General features: G+C 41.3%; 1 protein-coding gene across 1 annotated transcript; it reads right to left on the reverse strand.

Annotated features, from left to right (window-relative positions):
• Nucleotides 1–287: 287 nt before the first annotated feature.
• On the reverse strand, nt 288–19,856 carry utp20 (UTP20 small subunit processome component). Its single transcript, XM_041977237.1, has 61 exons — nt 19,656–19,856; nt 19,380–19,460; nt 19,220–19,286; nt 18,964–19,096; nt 18,663–18,851; nt 18,406–18,487; nt 18,109–18,246; nt 17,800–17,955; nt 17,550–17,702; nt 17,331–17,465; nt 16,944–17,021; nt 16,693–16,871; nt 16,447–16,599; nt 16,151–16,239; nt 15,035–15,140; nt 14,798–14,948; nt 14,619–14,681; nt 14,342–14,509; nt 14,024–14,100; nt 13,690–13,769; nt 13,294–13,549; nt 13,023–13,202; nt 12,721–12,811; nt 12,424–12,509; nt 11,617–11,742; nt 10,234–10,400; nt 9,703–9,911; nt 9,472–9,615; nt 9,295–9,374; nt 8,972–9,207; nt 8,741–8,885; nt 8,505–8,592; nt 8,139–8,282; nt 7,505–7,558; nt 7,236–7,388; nt 6,983–7,138; nt 6,763–6,903; nt 6,551–6,688; nt 6,325–6,464; nt 6,157–6,239; nt 5,663–5,991; nt 5,439–5,578; nt 5,079–5,235; nt 4,872–4,970; nt 4,590–4,757; nt 4,237–4,403; nt 4,015–4,162; nt 3,810–3,926; nt 3,545–3,715; nt 3,320–3,451; nt 3,133–3,243; nt 2,891–3,040; nt 2,564–2,746; nt 2,268–2,399; nt 2,063–2,195; nt 1,783–1,967; nt 1,628–1,699; nt 1,255–1,539; nt 1,014–1,140; nt 780–925; nt 288–662 (listed from the first exon to the last, which is right to left on the reverse strand). The coding sequence occupies exons 1-61, from the start codon at nt 19,704–19,706 to the stop codon at nt 507–509; spliced, it is 8,454 nt and encodes a 2,817-aa protein (XP_041833171.1). The 5' UTR covers nt 19,707–19,856; the 3' UTR covers nt 288–506.
• Nucleotides 19,857–21,025: the final 1,169 nt, after the last annotated feature.

Consider the following 21,025-nt stretch of genomic DNA (forward strand, 5'->3'; position numbering starts at 1 on the left):
ACAAACAGATTTCATAACTTGAGTGCACAAACCAGTGGATGCCATTATGGTGGCTGCATGCATTTCTGTTTAAGACTTCACTAAGCTCTGCTTGTGAGTATAAATAACACAGTGGATGATCAGTAAACATGTTAGATCTTTTTTTAATTAAAAAATATATGTACATGTAACTGCAGGATTGAATTTCAGCACAATTCTAGTCAGTTCACAACAGGAAAAAAAGGGTTTAGTTATCATATCCAATTCACATGAATTCAGAATCAGCTGTTACATGATGTACCATTTCACTTCTTACAAGTATGCTGGACCTCTAGAGGTTGTCTCATCCACAAACTCAGAATCACCAGCGTAGAGATGGTTCTGTGTTTTCACTTTAATTCCATAAACTTGGAAATTAATTTAGTAAAATTCATAATGTAACATAAGTAAGTTACATGGAAACATGCACACATCAGCTACTGATTCACATTCAGTGTCTTTGATAAATCCGTGTCCACCTGCGTGACTCACTGCACCATGGCTAGGTCTTTGAGTGCGTGACTCCGGTGCTTCTTGGCTTTATATCCAGGCCGGAGAATTTCTATCTTTCTTTTTTTGGCTTCAATTTTATTCTTGTGCTTCTTAAGTTTCTTCTTTGCAGCGATATCTGGGTTAGCCACCGCCTGAAGGGACAGAGGACAAAGGAGAACAAAGCTTGCTACACTCATCCATCTTCGTACCTAAATGTGACTGGGGGATGGAAGCCGTTGTGTGTGTTTGTACTTGGGTGTTCATCGTACCTGCATGGCTCTGTGTCGTTTCCGTGCTACTCGTCTCTGTGTAAACTCCTTCTGGACAGCAGAGAAGGCCATTGAGAATCTCTCCAGGCCCACTTGTTTTTTGAGGAGCTCGATCAACTCCTGCGCCAAGTTCTTCAAAGTTGGATCTGGATGGAGTAAAAACAGAAGTTAAAATCCAGATGAGATTTTTTTTTTTTTTGCAACCTTTTTCCTCTAAGTATGCTACGTTAAGACCTTGGTCTGCGTATGTGCTGTCTAGCTCTCTGTAGAGAGGAGTGATGATGGTGGTCAGATAGGGGCCGAGACGTTCCTTCCCCAAGTCCATGGCCATTGCCCCCAGGAACTTAAACACACATGTTCGCTGGAAGAGAAACCACAAATAAGGAACATCAGAACAACTAATACTCCAGCTTGGACACTGGAATGTCTAGCGTGGATGAAAAGTGGAAAAGTAACTCTTAGTTTCATTGCAGACCTTTAGGGGAACTTTAGGAGTGTACGCTGCCTCCCTCTTTGCCATCAGACACAGTTTCTTCATCAACCACAGAAGAGAAGGAGGCCTGTCATCTTTGTCACCATCTTCTTCCTCCTCTGCTTCTTTTTCTTTCTCATCCTGATCTTCATCTCCATTTTCATTCTCCCTGTGTTCCTCTTCCTCCTCCTCCTCCAACTCATCTTTCACTTCTTCCTGAGCCGTGACTTGAGACTCGGGGGAAATTAAGTAGATCACCTTGCCGACAAACAGCAGGTTCTTGATCACCTGCAAGCGATGCAAAAAGATTCCTGTTACATAATAACAAGCAGAATTGAAACCATAAATGGATTAAATTTTGGAGATTTATGGACACCTGCTCTCCTGATGCTGTGTCTAAGAACTTGGACTGCAGCTGATGGCAGAAAGATAACGCCAACTTTCTCATCTAGATGTTGAAAAAGGTACAAAAAGAAGTAATAAGACAGAATTGAGAGAAGAAAAAAAGAAAAAAAAAGATCTTGGCCTCACTCTCTTGTCCAGGTTGCTGGTGATGAAGTCGGTGGCTGCTGGCTGAGATGAAGCATCTTCTCCTCCTCCTCTCCAAATGGTGATCAGCTGCTGTGCCTGCTGAGATGCAAACAGCTGACCAAAGAGCTGCGAGGCGGTCAGCCACACCCAGCAGTGGGGATGTCGGAGGTGGGCTTCAATGTGACCTGAATGAGTCAAAGAAAAAGGGGAGGATGGTAATATGATGAAGCGTGTGTGGAATGTGGGTGCGTATGTAGATAAAGAGGTAATGTGTGTTTACCCCAGAGATGGCAGAGTGTGTCGTTAGGCTTGCTTAACTCTAGCAGCCCGCAGTGTGTATTCAGTTTGGAGATAAGAGTCAGATAACTGAACAACAGCCGGTCAGCTCCTTTCTCATCCTGCTCCTCTTCAATCTGAGAATGACACTATTTAGAAACGTTCTTCCTTTTTCGTTGTGGCTTGACTTTGCTTCTTGGTTTACTTACATCTTCATAGTTTTCGTGGTTGATCTCTCTTTCCAGCAGAGGAAGCAGATCGTCCAGTCGACGGGTGAACTTTTCTTCCTCTACCTCCACAAACAGCCCACAAATCTGAGCGCCGAGTCTCCGCAGGCTGACCTGGAAAGAAGGGACATTTCTAAAATAAGCTCTTGATCAATAGTCACTGCAGCTATGGAATAACATTCAAAATGTACTCTCATATAACATGCTTCAAAGGTTATTGAGTGTAATTTGGGTCCAAATGTACGCTTGTATTGTAGCTCAAAGCTGCGTCTGTGCACCTTGTTTGCATTCAGCCATGTGTTGACAAAGGTGAAAAAGGTGTTCTGCTGGTTCAAATCCAACTGGGTGAGCAGGGTCTTGATGGACATGGCAGCCATTTTCTTACAGCGTGGAGAGTTGTCATTGACCACAACAAGAGCGAGCGGGGCGAAGAACATGCTGCTGTGTGTTAACAGCAGTTTCTGAATGAAAAAAAAAAAAAAGAAAAAAAACTGGAGTAAACAGGTTGCACTGCTTTAAACTCAACCGAAATAACCTAACAATGTAATATGAAAGAGGAGTCAGAATTTATCAGGTTGATTATGGTTTCTGTCTTGTTAACATACCTGGGGAAAAGTCTGGAAGATGTACGCCAGCATCTCCAGCGCGGACTCCCTGCCTGTGTCGTGCTCATATTCCAGCTGAGCCACCACAAAGTTCAGGTGCCCGTTCAGCTTCTTCCCCAGTGGGTAGTCCAACAGATACTTCAGATAGATCTGAAACACACAAACATTGTTTGTTGCTTTTACAGGCTGACGAGTTGATTTCAGCGTGCAAGAGATCAGAGAAGACGTCAGTGAGTTTCTACCTGCCGACAGTGGATTCTGATCATAGCATTGCTGCCGGTCACGGACATATTGGCCACCTTTTTTAGCACCTCCTCCATTTCTGGGACTACGAGCTTCCTGGACAGGATTGCCTAGTGTACACATAAACACACAATGTAAACAATCAGCTGGATGGGTGGAAGCTTTGACTTGAATTCTGCTGCTTACCTTTAGCAGGCCAAAGGCAGTGGCCTGGCGGGACTGGTCGTAGATGTCCTCCTCAGCGTATCCCAGCAGCACTTGAAGTTGTGTCTCTGAGATCTTGTTGCTTTTAATGTTCTTCACCAAAATAGTCATCGCCTGAGAGATGGAAAAAATAATATTTAATTTAATGAGGTTTCCCTAAATGTAGGACCATCTTTTGTAATGGAAATTGTATTACATATGGGATACCTTGAAGCAGTTCTGGACCAGGTGGTAGTTCTCCCCGCGGGCAGCTCCAGCCTTTGCATAATCCTTCAACAGGACAAAGAGCTGCTTTGTCATTTGGCCAGCGTTCCGCTCCACAGCTGGCAGAGGGAACTTTAACAGCCAGGTGAATGCTACCAGAGCCTCTGTGATCACCTGAAGGTGTAAGAGAAGAATATTTTTTTTATGAAAAGATAAGAGAGGGCTTCAACAGCCAATGCTTATATAGGCAAACATCAAATGCTTGTACCTTGACGTGCATGGAGTCGAGACATTCTAGCAATAGCAGAACAAAAGGATCCAGCATCTCCAGAGCCGATGCCTCAGATGAGCTCACTTTGGATTTCTTTAGACTCAGGTGGAGCAGCTGCGAAACAGATCTACTTTTTATAAAACAAATTAGGCTGCAAGATAACAACAAAAAAGATTAAATAAAGTTCTGAAGGAGTGTGCACCTTGAGGCCAGCATCCACCAGAAAGTGCATGTTGGTTCGGCTGCTAACTGGAGCTTTCTGACCTCCTCTCTTTGGAGTTGGAGGAAGGAGCAGGCAGCTCGGGGGAGGCAGCCTGGGATCCGGGGGAGGCTTAGCTGATTTTTTCTTACTACAAAACACACGTCACAAAGAGTTAGTGGTAATGGATCTGTTCTGAAGACAGTGATTTTTAATTGTACATACCGGTCTCTCTTGGTGAGCAGCGGCAGGCTCTGGCTGATCAGGCCGTGGCTCAGCAGTAGGATATCTTGAGACGTCATGCCGCTGTTGTCAAGCAGACCTGCAACCAGTCGCCGGAGTACAGCAGCTACTCGGTTACACACCTTCAAACTGGATGTGGTCTCGAGGATCTTGACGAAGGAAACATAAAGAAAGAAAAAAACAAAAAGCAAAGAGAATAATATTAGAATGGGAGTGAATAAATTCCTTCCAGTCAAATCTGTTTGATATGGCACATTCCTGTAAAATTAGATATCATTAATTCCATTTTTTCTAAACCATTTTGCTCCAGTATGCCTGGTTTAATCCAACCTCACCTCTTTCAGTGGCAGGATGAGCTTGGTGATGCTCTCCTTGCTGCAGAACCGTGCCAGGAACTCATACGAGTCCATGCTCTTGCTGTGTCGGGCCTCCATCAGCTTGGAAACTATGCCCTTCACTTCCTTCTCTTCAGCCACCGACCCAAACAGCTCGTTGTTAAAAATCTGATTAAAAGAAGCAATTGGGAAGAGGTAACAGAGGATATAAAAAAAGGAAATCTAAGATGAAAACAGAAAGTCTACCTGAAAGTTTTATATTAGGAGTAACCAAGGTCTTACATCTATAAGCATATTCATACAGGGGTCCAAATCACCGCTCTTCAGGGTCGGACTGAGTGCAGTCAAAAGCTGGTAGACTGTAAATGTCAGCACGTGGACCTGGATGGAAGGAGTGCAGAAAGAAGCAGATGTTTAATTCATGATGGACAACCTGAGCACTCATTTATGATGGTCTTTGTAAGTTTGCATGTTTGTGTTTGTTCCTACCTGGTAGCCTTTGACCAGAACAGACTGCATTTCTCGGAGCAGATACTGCAGATACCTGCAGCCTAAAGTCTCAATGATCTTCACTAGAGTTCCCCTGGCTACATCACGGATCTCCTGGAAGCGGTTCCTTAGTATCACGCAAACCTTGATCAGAATCCTGGATAAAAAGAAGAATTAATTAATGAATAACCACAAGTCATATTTTTACCTAAACATGAGAAAATGGCCCTTATTGGAGGATAGAGCACATGTGAAACAGATTCAGCATCACTTGTGATAAGCTTTTTTTTTTTCTCCTGCATAAATCAAACACATCCTTGAGGAAGACACTGACACACACATGCACACACAGTTGCATACCCAGGTAAGTTGGCCTCCATGACATGTGGAGGCAGAGTCTGCAATAGTTTGACCATAGCGAAAGCGATCGGTATCCGCACCACCTCTTCATCCTTCACATCTTTTGACTTCACTGCCTTATGCTCTTCATCACGCTTCACCTAAAGAGAAAAAAAAAAAACACCACTAATTTACTGTTGATTAGATATTTTAGTGCAACTTAAATGTGTGAATATTCATCATACCTTTGCATTCAGACACTTGTGCAGGCGGGGCAGCACGCTATTGCTAACAGTCTGGTGGATCATGCTGATCAGACTCTCCAGCTCCTCTCTGCTCTGCGGCAGCCCGCACGCCACCGCGGCTAATTTAGGAGCCGTCTCTTTTTGGGTTTTCGCAGCGGCTACCTTAGCTGAAATATCCTCCTTTTCCCCTTCTACAGTGTCCGTTTCCATGGGGACATCAGTAGAAGCAGTCTTACTGTTGACTTCCATGACCTCCTCTTCATCGCTGGAGTCCAGTTCGTCAGCTGCAGCTTCGTTGTTGTCATCAGCTTCAGTCGCAACAGTTCCAGCTTGTCAAAGAAAGCAGTTTTGACACAACTGAAACTCAATAAATGCTTTTAGTGATGAATAAAAAACAAAGCTGTACAAAAGAAGAAGTGAGAAAGCAAACTATTTAAAAATAAACATACAGGGCAAATATGAGCTGACAGAAAATATCTGATTAAGAGACACACCTTCTCTTGCTTTGGCAGCTTCCATTTCTCTGCTGAGAGTCTGGTGGTCAAAATGAAAAGCCTCCAGCACAGTCACAAGCAAACTGGAATAAAATGGAGAAGAAATTAGAGAGAAAAAAAAAAAGTCATGAAGTGAAATATAGAATGTGTCCATAAAAAAACCCCAACCTGACAGCCAGTTTTTGTTCAGCCTGTGCGGTCTGCAGGATGTGGATGAAGTGCTTCAGGTAGTAGAGGTATTTGGACCAGGTCAGCCTGCGGCACACTGCTCCCACCAAATCCACCGACGCTGAAATCATGTTCTCATGCTGCAGAGTGGGAGGAATTAGAAGTTTAAGCAGACAAGCTAAGAAACAAGACGTGACCTTTGCTTTGAAATGAAACTGCGTTCCACCTTGTGCATCTTTTCGTCCATCAGTGCAGTCATGGCGTATGGCATGATGTAATTCTGAAGAGAACGTGGCGTCATCACCACTGTGCCCTCGGTCAGCTTTTTTGCCAACTTCCTCAGGGCGCGACCTCTGCGGTGGATCTAGACAAAAGGAAGCATCCATCTGTTAGCCGTCGGATAAATAAGGAGAAGGGAGATGGAGGTGCGCCTCATACCTGGATGTGCTTCATATGCTCAAAGAAATCAGACTCTGGGTCATTGTAGTCGGTGAGCTGCACCAGATCTCTAAACTCTTTCTTGGAGGGAAAGGTTTTCACCAGGCAGGCGAGAATGGTGGTGTATTCATGCTGCACATTCTGCTCCAAAAAAAAGAAGATTTATTTTCAAATAAGGATCTTTTATTTCTAATCAAGGTAAAAATGTGTGTAATTCTACCTCCGTCTTGCTGCGGAGCCCTTTGTGGACAGCATCCAGGATGGTGTGTTGAATGAAATCCTTGTAGATCTGCGCTCCAGGACCGACTGCTGCCAGCTGGCTGATCACTGCAGACATACACAAGGTGGCGTTGTCTGCCAGTGACATGTCACCAATCTGCATCAAAGGAATGGAGAAAGGAGAAAGAATAAAAACCAAAAAGTATCAGGTTGTCGCCATCAGTATAGACATTACAATGTATGTATATACTTGCCTCATATGTGTGAAAACAGTTGTATATGATAGTGCTGATGTAGTCCAGGTCCAGGGTCTGCATGTCTTTGACTCGCTTGGTGGCATCTTGGAAAGCCATGAGGCGCACGTCAAAGTAGACCTCATCCAGGTGTCGACTGTCGAATGCGTTAAGCTGGAAAGTGCAGTTGCAGATTTATTACTGTCTCACAAGACTTTCTTGCTCATATCTTGAATCAATATCTAAAAAATAAAAGAGTTTATATGAATGGAAAGAAGGAATGAGCTTACCTTTGCTGCTAAATCAGTGATGTATGTGAGCGAAGGGTCCAGATCTGACAAAGTCTGACAACAAAACGGTGCAGGCAAGAGTCAAAGAAAAATAAGTCTTGTTAATATTTTGTTTAGGTATATAACAAGATATTTGTTTAAAAAAAGTATGAGTAATTCACAACTACATTTTTTATTTAAAATCAGTGAAAGGCTTCTCCAACTGATGCATGATAATGAATGATGCAAACCTCAATAAACTAAAGCAACAATATAAGAAGAATGAACTAAAAATTCCTTCAACAATGGTGTGAAAGACTAATTATGATGGTTTTACTATTTAGGCACATTTTTTGCATTTTGGCTTAGTTTTGTGGATAAATAATAGTACAGTATTATATGTGTTGCTATTGACCTAAGGTTGTATTTACCTGATTTTCAGACCTTTTTTATTTATTCATATTTTTCCTGATAAGTAAAAACATTCAAATTCAAAGAGGGCGTACTTTTTTTTTTGATTACTTTACATAAAGAATAACATGCTGAGTGATTCAGGCTGTTGGCAGAACTGAAACTCATCCATTATTTACTTTTAACTCCATACCTAAATACAATTTAAATACCAACTCAAGAAACCGTAAGCTCATTGCTGTACCTGAAAGGTGGCGGTGAGGGCCTTTCTGGGCAGCTTATTGTGAATGATGGCAAAGAGTTTGCCGAGCGGTCGCAGGAAGGTGGAGGGCTGATCGCACTGCCGCAGCAGGTTCTGTACAGTGGCCAAGATGTCGATCTCTGTCTCCTGAAACAAACACACACAAAAAACTGCTTTCAGGGATCCTTTAAAGCCGACATTCAACACACCAAAATTTTGCCTCATTTTGAATAACTTTTTTACTAGAATAGTGTTGGATAATATTGAGAGAAAAAATGCTGCACATTTGTTTTTGTTAAATGAGAAACTGTCATGACATATATGTAATCATTTTGGCATCTAAGTAGAATATGAGACTGCAAGTCGTACTTGAAGATTGTTGCCTTTCTGGAGATAAGGGAGAAGCAGGCCAATGAGCACCGAGCTCTGTTCCTTGTCGCTCACAAATCGACTTATCCTGACAGGAAGAGGAAGGCGTATTCAACAGGGGTGAGGTGAGACAAATTAAAAAAACTCCCAAGTGAAATGCAGCCATTACTAACACACTGTGTTTTCTGCCATTGCATGAACAAGTCTGCTCTACAAGAGGACTATGATAAACTCACTTGGAGAGGATGTTGAGCTCTCTGGCCACCTGTGCTTTGAACTTCTTCTTCTTGAGTCTGTCAGTGTTGCGTACGACTCCGCTGAGGTAGCGCAGCAGGGTGGAGATGTGAGGCAGAAGTAGCCTGGAGCCTTGAGTTATTGATTCTGAAAGGAGACGTAACATAGTGGACATTTCACTTTAACAAGCAGCATAATGAGCTTGAAATTGAAGTCGGGTGCAATCTGCAAACCTTCTCTGATGACCCGTCCCTCTTCAGGCTGTGGGAACACGCAGGTGTTCACGCTGAGCTCAGCCTCAGACTCTGAGGCAACAAAGTCCCCAAGTGTTGCTAGAGACTCAGCTATGTCCATTACAACAGCGATCGTAACTGGGGATACATTTTTAGCTGAGAGGAGGGCAAAGACATTTAGAAGGATGTCGCACTCTGGGTGGTCTGGTCTCTGCTTGGCTAGGAGCGGGAAGTACCTGAAACAGAGACTGGTTACCATCTGTAGAAGGATCGAGAATAGATGGGCAGGCAATGTGATGGAAATAAAGCAGATTTATACTGACCTGGGATTTTTGCACCATACATGGATGAGTTTGAGCAGAGGAGTTGGGGAATAGGGGCTCTCTGTGGGGAGACGACACACCTGCAAATCAAAGAAATGAAAGGTTTTTAGTAAACTTAAGCTGTTTGGATAAATATAACAAATGCAATTATATCTAAAGTTTAACTAAAAGATGCACCTGAGGCCAGATCACCGCCTGGAACACAGCATCAGTTTCATCTGGGCTGAAACTGTAGGAGTCGAAGCCATCAAAGAAGTCTTGGATCCTCAGGATACCGAGCCTCCTCAGGTTCTTCAGAGGACTAATGCATCCAGCTCGCAACTGTCAGAGTAGACATAATGCTCTTTAAAAGTCCATACTGTACAGAGAGGAATAAAGAATTAGGTGCTAACAAATAATACTGTTTACCTGGTCCCTGCTGTCCAGGATGGTGGATACAGAGGCAGTGACACACAGGAGGATCTGCAGAATTTTGGGCAGGTAGATGTGGATGAGGTGGCCAAGTTTCTGGATCACCACATTGATGATGTTCAACAGACTGTGCTGACGGCCCAGAGGCAGGACAGCAGCTATGTCGGTCTCAGATATAGCCCTGTCCACTGCAGCTAGACAGGAACCTGGGAATACAGGGAGGGAAGACGATGTGGATTTTTATTGTAATTTTTTTTTTTTTTTACCATATTACAATAAGAAGACAGTAAGGGACTCAACTTCTACATGCAGTAGTTGCCATCACATCAACAAAAGTTTATAAACAGTAAATATTTCTCCAGTTTTCTTTTTAAATATAATCCGTTTAATGTTATTTTTAGCTTTATATGTTCATGAACCGTGTGACCCGCTCTCAAACTGACTGTGGCATGACAATACACATCAGCACACAAGTAATAGCTGTAGTTTCTTAAACCAAGTGTTAGTTTTCTACCACAAGTGTCTTACCTAGGCTATGATGGCAGACGGGATCCAGAAGTAAGTCAATAAACATTCCCAACTCCTCAGCCTGGCAACCTGCCAGGAAGCGCAAGATGATGGAGGAGCGGGAAGCAGCACTTGCCTTTCCTTGAAACTTACTGCCAGCTTTACTGCGCAGACGGCCAAACAGGATCCTGTGTCACACGCAGCAAACAAATAGCTGTTATAATTTTAAAAATTATACCTATGACATTTTTTTTTTAAATAAAAAAATAAGGAAAATGATCCAAATCAAGACTCAAAGGAGAAGAACATGATGCCAGGGAACTTGAAACATACTGTAGTACAACAACAATCATTTAATTATTTCAAGTGACCACATTAAGTACTTCCTTTAAATGTAGCAGCCAGCATCAGAGGATAAAACTGATGCCATATAAACTGTAAAAGAAGTCAGTATAACTGTAGGAAACTGTCTAGGATGGGATAACAGGTGTAAAAAGGCACCAATCTATCTCTAGATAGATGGTAGTTGTCTTGATATATCTATATAAAATAAGTTTATGTGAATAAGTAAATAATTGAGTGAAGATCTATGTATTATCTATAGATATTAAATAGCTGCTAAAATAAGGACCATCCTATCTTTTGTAAACTATGCTGCTGCTCCCAAGTAGAATAAGCTAATCTGTGAACTTCTTCAATGTTTTTTTTTATTGTTAACATTTAACTCAAGAGGAGTTGTTTTATAGTCCCGTAAAGAAAACACAGAGCAAATGTCTCCTGCCAAGTTAAGAGAATAATTTGACAATTTTAGTGACACGGTTACTCACTATTATGTTAAAAGTTATATAAGATTTGTACTGTTCTCACATTGTTATGCTAACGATAAGGCTATAGCTGACAGCTATCTTGGTATAGACTACCATAAAAACTAGAAACAAGTGAAATTATAGAATATGTGGTTATCAGAATTATGAGAATGTGTAAATCAGTGGTTAAACTCAGAGACAAAGGTTTAGGACAAAGCCTAGCCAGCCAATTAGCCACTTTTAGCTTTTATGCTAGTTTAGCTAAACACCTGCTTAAATTTGTATTTATATTAAGAGTGGCAGCAATATTCCGCACCGTCTCTCAGAAAAAAGGCAACTAAACAGATTTCCCCACAGTTAAATTATAAAATTTGAAATATCAAAAGAAAAAAAAGAAGAAGAAGAAGAAAAAAAAAGATGAAAGTAGCTATTTTGTCCATTGATAATAAATCCAAGGTCATGTGGTGCAAGCAGTTCTCAGGAGAACGCTCCCAGTCCACAGCTACCCACAGGGAGTTTACAAAACTGTTTGGTGTGATGTGAGAGCAGATCATTATGTACAGTCCATGTTTTCAGCACACACAAACATGTACTGTACCTCATGAGAAGTGGTATAAGTCCCCCCCTGTGGGAAGCATCCACCACTCCTGTCTCCTCAGAAATGTTGAAATGAACAATCTCTTCTTTGAAGTGTTTATCTTCAAGTAGCCTCTCGAGATTCTCCCTGCACAGACAGAAACATAGAAATATGCAGGCTGAAATATTCAAACAAAAATATGTGTTAGTAATTGCAGTTCATTCTTTAAAAACAGGACAGGATGCATGCTTTAACGTAGACCAAGCAAGACCCAATATGACAACATACTAGCAGTAAAATATTAATCTTCACACCACAGTCTCCATCCTGAAAGTAGGTCAGTGTTGCAACAAGCTCTGGAACAAAGCTTACTCATAAAAGAATCTGTAAGGCAAAACTTTCCTTGAACCACCTTTCTGTCTCCAGCTTGGTTAATGTGTGGTAAATGGATAGTTTAATAACATTCAATGGAGGCCAGTTAGCATTCCTGCATCTGTAATCATAGAGGGTTGATGATGAGAGCCATAAGTTATCAAAGAGGCAAACAATGACCCTACTGAAGTAAAGAATGGATTGTAGATTGCTGCTGCCAATGAAATAAAACACACACTGTACACTGACCCCTTGACAACCCCTTGCAAACATTTAGTGGGAGGAATTACTAACCCCTTGTTTAATTTTCCAGAAACAGACACAACCTAATGTCAGTTGTTGCCAACCAACTAGCCAATGAAAATTTACATTTCAGTCGCCTATCAATGTTGGTTGCTAGGGGTAACCAGTTAGTTCCTGCACCAGTGTGACTGAAGCCTTAAGTAATTTTCTTACTTGTAAGGTACTATGTTGGGATCTTTGTATGTGAGAACACACTCCAGTGCCATTCTCTGAATTTGCTGGTCCTGATGGCAGATCAACTGAAAACCAAGTCAGAGAAGAAAAAAAAAAATCACTATGCTGTTTTTATTTCTGGAAAATGTTCAACTACAGTATTTTATATAAAATGGAAATTGGAGCAAGACTAAAAATTGTAATTAGAAAAAAATAGATATTTATGTTGTAGCATCCAGCAACAATATGTTAGCTTGTTTGAAAACAGGACATGTGTGTTATAAGTTGGAGGACTACCTGGTTATAAAGCTCACTAAGGCTGCTTTCCAAATAGAGAGCCCGAGGATTGGTAAATTTGGCAAAAACCTTCAGATGGGCAATAAGCTGTCTGTGGAAGAAAAGACAAAAAGAAACACTGGAAATTCAAAAAGTAAGTACAGTACAATATTCTGATAATGAAATGTTTTTAGAGCAAGAAAATTACTTCAAATTATTTGGACTTTTGTAGATAACGTAAAGATAAAAATCAGAGCCTTTTCACACAGAATAATGAAGTTCCATGTGTATGAACAAGCCTTCATTGATTTCAGATGTCTCACTTTGCAGCAGCCCTCCTTGGAAGTGCCTTCCTCTGTTGTGTGCTTCCCTCCTCTGCCTCATTTTCCTCCTCCTCATCTTCCACTTCCACAGCCATCCCCGACTCATCCTGAACAGCATCGTTTTTTTTCCTCAGGTCCTGAGTAGGAGCCACCAGCAGGTCGGATGGGTAAAACTCATTCCTGTCAATGTAACATCAAGATCCAATACTTGCACAAAACTTCATGAAACTTTATCATCAGCCTCTCTGAAAGAATTATACTCAACACTGACTTGATAAATCTGAGCAGCAGTGGGCTCAGTTCTCGGCTGCGAGGTTCCACCCTGTCGGGGAACTGGGACATGGCTCGCCACAGCAGGCTGCGGAAGTTAGGGAAGTCGGTCCTTTCGTTGGGGTCCGACGTCAACTTGAGCTGCTCTAAGAACAGCACCCCCACATCGCCACTGTCGATGACATCACAGCCTGGTTGGCTCTGCAGGCTTGACTCCTCTTTGCTCTCATCTTCATCATCCTCCTGCAATTCCTCTTCTATAATGACAATCATAAAAGGGAAAATCTATTTTCAAAGTATTCACTACTAAATTTATCCACTATAGTGACACAAAAATACTTCAAATGTAACTGCAAATGTTGCACCACAGTCCTACAAGCCATGCAGGACTCCTTACCAGCCAGTCCTGCCACCATCTCCAGATGTTCATAGTAGACACTCCAGAAGTCCTTATTATCCATCCCTTTGGCATGGCTCCTGTAAAGAGGAAAGAAACTCATTTATACTAAATATGTTGAATGGACACTGTTATATTAATGTCTGTGCAATAACATAGAAATCTTTATAAAAGTGATGCATTTCGCCACTAAGTCCTGTTAGTACTTCCTAATAAAAATGTCTTTGCTCCAGTGTAGAGAAAAAGATAATTCACGGTACTGTTCAGAAATGTCTGACATGAAAAAGGCATAAACTACTACAAGCATGTGTGTAAAAGATTCCTTAAAACTCACACAAGAAGTTCAATGACTGCATCCCACAGTGGTCTGAAGTTGACAAACAGCATTGCAATGAGATATCTTAGAGGCACCTGAGGTGAAACAAACACCAAGTACAACCTGAGCAACACTCAATGCAGTGGAAATCAATGGATGGGATCAGAAATGCTTCACAGATAAGCTAAATATTCAACTTAAAACTGTATATCAAAAGACAGCAGGACTCTAGAAAATTAATCCAGGTGCTCAACTCTCCTACCTGCTGTCCAGCTTTAGAAGAATATAATAGAAATCACATCATGGCAGCAAATTCTTAATGTCTCCTCTCTGTACCTGCTGGAAGGTGCCGGGTGGTCCCTGCGGAAGGCTGCGCCGAACCAGGTCATGTCTCAGCTTCCGCAGGTGAAGCAGCTTTTCTCTGTAGTCCTGCACCGAAGCTGGGACCAGCTCCGCCTGTAGGCAGACTGCAAACACCGGCTGCACCTCCACACTCTCTTCACCCTGGATGGAAGTGGCAGACGCACAAATAAACATACGAGCTAATTGTTTCAAACACTCCTTTTTCACCACAAGCTTTAATGAGAGTGAGTGCGTGGCCTGACAGACACACCTCAGCCTGTGGGGGGAGCTCGGCCTCAAACTGAGAGAAGATCCTCAGAGTCAGCAGGCGAATCTGAATGAGAAAATTCAATTACAAAACATTAAGCAACAACCAAAACTAAGTTTATGAAATAACTTGTGAATTAACTTTGAGTTTAGGGGATGTGGTTTCTTTTAATCAACACTAACCTTTGAAATGTTGGAGGAGAGGTTGGCATGAAGCATCTCATAGAGTTCCAGCAGTGCACTGGGGGATAAGTACTCTGAAATGCCGCTGAGAGACAGGCGGGTGTAGTACAAGTCTCCCAGCAGCAGAGCCGACAGATCAGTGGGGAACTTCCTGTTATGATCATGAAGACCACAAGTTAGAAGGAACTATTAAGGTAGAGTTGAACTGAAGAAAAAACACATGCACACAGTTCTTACCGCAGGATCGAGTTGACTTTGTCCACAGTAACCAGTAAGAGAAGCTGGGCAGAGCTGTCCAGAGAGAGGAGGCAGCTGAGAGCCTGTCTGGCTACAAACAGAGCAGCTGGGGAGAAGAGAAGATTTAGTCTTAAATACAACAAACTTTTATTCCCAATTTTAAATATTTGTTCTATCACCAATAACAGAATGACTCATGAGTTTAAATTCAGACAGCTGAATAATTCAGAAAGAAAAAAAATTTCAGAGCAAATGTGTGGTAACATTGAGCTGTAGAGGACGGTAAACATTTGTCTAGCCACACAAAAGGAAGGACAAGAAAAGCTAGATGGTTCTGTAGCAGCGCAGAAAGGTCATACGTCCTTTATGACGGTCCTCATGTTGACTTAAAGTATCAGACATAAATTCAGTGTGCAAATGAAAACTGAAGTGACACTAATCAAATTTAAAAGTTGAAAACAGTATAAGGATGAGACACATTATTTTGTGCAATAGGTTTGACAAACCAGAGCCTGGTCCAGGATTAAAAAACAATTATTTCTGCCCGTGTGATTGGACCTTCTTTGAATTACTGAGTAAGGAAAACCAACTTCTTCTAGCTTGTTATTTGATTTTTTTTTTTCTATTCTGAGTTTGAAAATTTGTAGTTGCCATTAAATGTGGCAAAAAAAAAACACCTGATTACAAGGAAGCGAGACTCAAAAAAGCGAAGTGTATAAGAATTATTAATCACAATGTTAATGTATTAATTTAACAATCATAAGTGTTTCACAGCAGTAAAAGAAATGTAAACACATTCACACAATCCCACTGGAAGGTGCTGCACTGGCAGATCTTACATGGAAGTCCACGATAACTGAGTTTGTATGTGTGTGTCACAGCAACTTTTTTATTATCCTCACATTGTTATTGCGGGGACAACTAAACACTATCTGCTTAAAAGCTGCAGTCTTATAACGTCCCAACACAACCAAATAACAGAGAGAAACACAACCACAGGTCTGGATCGTTGTAGATAAATACATCACTATATATTTCTACAGGGTTATAAGACATAATTGAAAGGAATTAAATATTCATATAAAAAACAAAAAAAAAAAACAAGAAATCACTAACCTTTCCCCATGTTCTCAGTCTCAATTTCACACAGGAGGTGGTTTAGGAAAGCTGCTACAGCAGGAACAACAACAGATGGAGATAGAGGTCTGGAAAGAGGAGGGACAAGCGGGTTTGAAACAGAAAACAAAACATTTTTCCACATTAAAAATAAATAAATATATTTACTTCTATGATCAAAAAGTGACTTATCTATAATTTACTAGCATTTCTTCCCTTTAGATCACAATATTATGTCAAATTATAATTTTTATTCATGGATATATTTGTGTTTATATGTATTAGAAGGGTCTTACCTGAGGTGTGGCAGCAGCACCAGCGCGGCCCACGGCAGCGACAGGTTAGCGATGGACTGGTTCTGCTCATCGGGAAGTTTGATTAGTGACAGCACCAGCTCTGGAACAGCTGTTTCCTCTGATGTTGCACCTGCTTCCTTACAGTTAAACACTCTACAGGAGCAGAAAACATATTTACCTGCAGAAAAATAACCTAAACAGGCATATTTTTTTTTTTTTTTTACTACAAATAAGACAATATCTCACCCTGTGGTCTGTCCAGTAAAGAGCAGCGAGTAGGTCTCAAAGGCCATGGAGCCATCGGTGGGGGGTGGGGCTTTAGCAAGGATCAGATTGACCAGCACATCCAGACCACAGTGTCTAGACAGAGCATCTCCATGAGCAAACAAACCAGTGATGAAGCGCAGCAGGATGGGAAGGAAAAGCTGAAGAAGAGAGAGGTAAGTCACAGACAACACAAGAAACAAATAGTGTAAACTACAATGGTGTGAACTCACCTGTTCAAACTGGTTCATTGTGAACATCTCCTTGGTAAACTCCAGAATCAGATCATGCCCCAATGTGCTGCTAAACACCTGGTGAAGAGGAGAGTCAATGAGAATGTGCACACAAACATATGCAAGCTCAATTACAGCTGATTCTGTGTACACTGCAGAAGAGCTCCATGCAGTTTCGTGCAACACAGACTCTGATTGGCTAAGCTATAAGCAGCAGATCATATGGCCTCTAATGAGGTGTCAAGGAGGAGGAACTTAGGAAGGAGCCAGATGTGAACACACATACTGTACTTAGCTGTGTCCACTTGTGATCAGATCGCCTATTATGCATAATAATACCAACAGGCTCTTTCAGACACCATCAGAGCATCCATAATAAATACACACCTTTTGGACAGTCTCTTGTATGAGCACTTGGGGCAAGCTGATGTTCTCTCCAAGCAGCAGAGAGGAGGTGGTCTGAAGGAGGAGACGGGAGCAGGAAGCTGACAGGCATGAGCTCTGAATCAGCTGCAGCACTGTCTGTAGATTCAACAAAGAATTTGTTCAAGAGGAAAACACTTTCAGGTGCAATGAAATCCCACAAATTTGGATTTTCCCTCTTACCTGGCAGACCGCCTCTGGCTTGGTGACTTTGACTCCATCTCTGTGGGACACCAGGGTGTGAAGGATGAACAGCAGCCGCTCCAGCTGCTCTATCGCAAGATTAAAGTCTTCTCCCTTTGCCTCTATGACAGCCAGGACCTCCCTAACACTGACCTGTACAGAGGGGACATCAACCAAGACACTGACTGGATGGATCATGACCAGCTTTGCCTACAGTATGTGTCTGAGAGTTGTTTGTCTGAAGCCTTACCTGTAGGGATTCCCAAAAAACCAGGAAGTGCTCCCTGTCTACATGACTTGCAGCAGCCTGTGCCATCTGATCCAGAGCATCCCTGACAGCATCCCAAGGTAGAGACACTCCACAGCTGGTTAAAGGACCAAGCTTGCGCAATGCCACAGGAAGAGCCTGGAAAGATTTAAATTTACAGAATTAATATATCTGATCTGAACATGAATTAAATTAAAAATAAAAGCTGTCCAATAGCTGTGCATCGAACTGGGTTGTATCATAGTGTCATTCACTTTTAATATATTGCCACTTTGTAGATAAGAAACTTACTGCCGCAGCACAGGAGTGGAACATATTTCGAACTCCTTTGCACATCTCAAACAGCAGCTGACCGGCTCCCTCAACCTTGTCAGGGTGCTGCTCCAGGTCTGAGAACACATTAGTCAGCAAGGTGTCAAAATCTGGAACCTGAGGGATGAAATGAGATGTTGCTTTATAAATAAATACATCCAAAAGTGCTATACTTTATAGAAAAAGAAATACTACAACCGCTGCTTACAACTAAAACAAGGAAAGAAGACACTAATTTATGACTTCATTATGTCTGATCACTGTTAAATAACCCACCTTCCTCATCAAAAAAGAGAAGCTCTCAGCTGCAAATTTGCGTATGTGTTCCTTCTTGTGGGCCAGCAGTGTGCTGTACAAACTGTGGAGAAGGCAGATGCATTATTTTCAACCAAAAACTACTTCCATGGAATCTAGAAATCTTCAAAAGCATAGTCATACATTTCGCTTCATACACAGACAATGTTTACTGCAACACCAACCTTTACAACACATGGAAAAAAATGTTAACCATATGTCTTCATCATTAACCTCACCTGTAGATATTGGTCATGTCCTTCACCATGACCCTCCACAAGTACTTATAAAGGTAGGAGAGGCAGGTGAAAGCCCACTCCAGCAGCTCTGTGTCCTTTGTGTCGAGCAGTGAGGTGATCAGAATGAAGAAGTCTGGAAAATGTGGGTAGAAGTCTGTCTGCAGGTCTCTGGCCAACTGAACCACCAAGCTGGGGGAAGAATAAACCTAATTTTAGCATCACTACACAAACATAGTAAAAGCCTCTTGGCAACTACACGACTTACTACTCTAATAAAACAACAACTCTATTAAACACTTACTCCAGCAGGGGTTGGTAAGCCAAACTGTTTTTGACAGCCAGATGTGTTTTCAGACTCTCTACTATGGCCTTCTGATGGAAAACCAGCATGTTGAATGACTGGCTCTTGTTGGATACCTCTTTCAAAAAGGTAGCTATGAAAGTAATGCATCAGATTGTGAGAAACAAACACAAATCCCCCATCCTGTTCTGCATGACACTTACTTCAAGGTGATAACACAGCAAATGATATGGCATTTTCAATGCATTATACATACTGAAATGTTCTGTCAGGTTGAGATCTTTCCATTTTGTCAGTCCTTCGAAGAAATATGTTTCTACTTCCTGTAAAGGGTTAAAAACAATGCTCTTCAGTTAGATAGTGCATGCAAACATGGAAGTTGACTGTATTAAAGACAAGAATAATAGTGTACAAACCTCGTCGTAAGATCCAGTTCTATCAATGCGATGGATGACATCAATATTGACATTGGCAAGTCTTTCAGCAAAAGTGAGAAACTGAGAGAAACAAGGTAGAAGTCTTACAAACCCGGGTTACAAATTATTATATACGCAACGCTTAATGTCTTGTACAATAATGTAGAATTTTATCATAAAAAGGGTATAGCGTTCATTTTGATTAACTGTTTTGTGAGCTTTTATATATCTACAACGGTTTTAGCTTCATGCTCGATTAAGTTTCTAAATTCTCACCCTGAAGGTGTTCTCAGATTTGTGATACGAAGACTTGGATTTGATCTTCATCTTTGCTTCAGAACTTAATAAGCGAAAAAGCGAATTCCAAAAACCGGTGCGCGCTTTAATGGAGTCATCAAAAACAGCAGTTTTTTGCTTCTTTTTACTGTAGTTAAATTACTACAACTGTTTATACACACGCCGACACCAGGGAGCAGCCATGATGAACAAAGCATTGTGGGAAAAAATCTCCGCGTGGTGGACCCACCAAGCGAAGAAGAAAGAAATGGGCGAGAGAAGAAACGTCATATTACTTCCGGCTTCGTTTTAAGCTTCACGTCTTTCTGCTACTTGCAAAACAGTTAAATAAATACTTGAATAAATTAATAAAAAAAAGTTGACGATCCAAATCGCGGATAATAAGTTTGTATGAAAGAAGAGTTTGTTGTAATGTGGTGGTCTTCATCTTACACCCCCCCCGCCCACACATCCTGGTCTGTGGTGTTGAATGAGCTTCCCAGTCTTTTGGGATTAAATGACCCATTCCCCACTCAACTACTTCGGAGTTTGTAGTGCTGTGCAAAAGTCTTGAACCAATCTTTTTATGTTTGTTTATATGAAGGCAGATTTTTTTTCTGTATTTACAATAAATGGTCTTGAGCAATAGTGTGTTCTAAAGGTTTTCTTTCTTTTTACATTTCTTTGACTTTTGCACTCATTTTCAACCCAGTTCTGGTTCCTGACCCCAATCTTTAATCAGTTTTGTAAGCCACTATTATTTATGTAGCATTCAAGCACAAAAGGGCACCCAACACAAGAAGGCACTTCTAAAGAAGGAAAACAGGGGAAAAAAGATTGAGGTATGCCAATGACACAAGTACTGGACAAAAAAAAAGAGGAAGAAAAAAAAAAAGAGAAGAAAATCAGTGGCAACAGGTGTTATTGTGTGATAAACCCACTCCAGAGGCAGTAACATTAACTTAGTTGAAGAATAAATGTGTCAATGCAAAAAACAGATTGTCAAGCTCAGAAACGTAAAAACATTTGCCTTAAATGCTGTATTTCCATTCACATTTGTATTTTCAATCAATCACTTAACTGATTTACCCTTTTCTTGGCAATAAAGAAACATGAGGCTAAAGAGTTCCACACAGTCTTTTACTGAAAAATAAATAAAAAGTGCCCATATAAGATTTATGTTGTAAACATCTTTTGAATATATATTGCAAACACTTTAAATAGAGGTATAATTAATAAAGCTATCCAAACTATGATTGTAGAATAGGAGCTCATATCACAAAATATTTTCTGTTGTATTGGCTACATATGTACCTTTCCTGTATCTCTTCCTTCTCTTGCTCTCTCTCCCTCACATAAGAATGCAAACA

Source organism: Melanotaenia boesemani, chromosome 23, assembly GCF_017639745.1.
Source record: "Melanotaenia boesemani isolate fMelBoe1 chromosome 23, fMelBoe1.pri, whole genome shotgun sequence".
NCBI lineage: Eukaryota > Metazoa > Chordata > Actinopteri > Atheriniformes > Melanotaeniidae > Melanotaenia > Melanotaenia boesemani.

Coding starts and splice junctions, on each gene's coding strand:
- utp20 (XM_041977237.1), bottom strand. CDS start 19,706: ATGAAGATCAAATCCAAGTCTTCGTATCACAAATCTGAGAACACCTTC. Junction 5,579..5,662: donor ACAAGTGTCTGAATGCAAAG/GTATGATGAATA, acceptor TTTTCTCTTTAG/GTGAAGCGTGATGAAGAGCA. Junction 926..1,013: donor CAGCACATACGCAGACCAAG/GTCTTAACGTAG, acceptor TACTCCATCCAG/ATCCAACTTTGAAGAACTTG.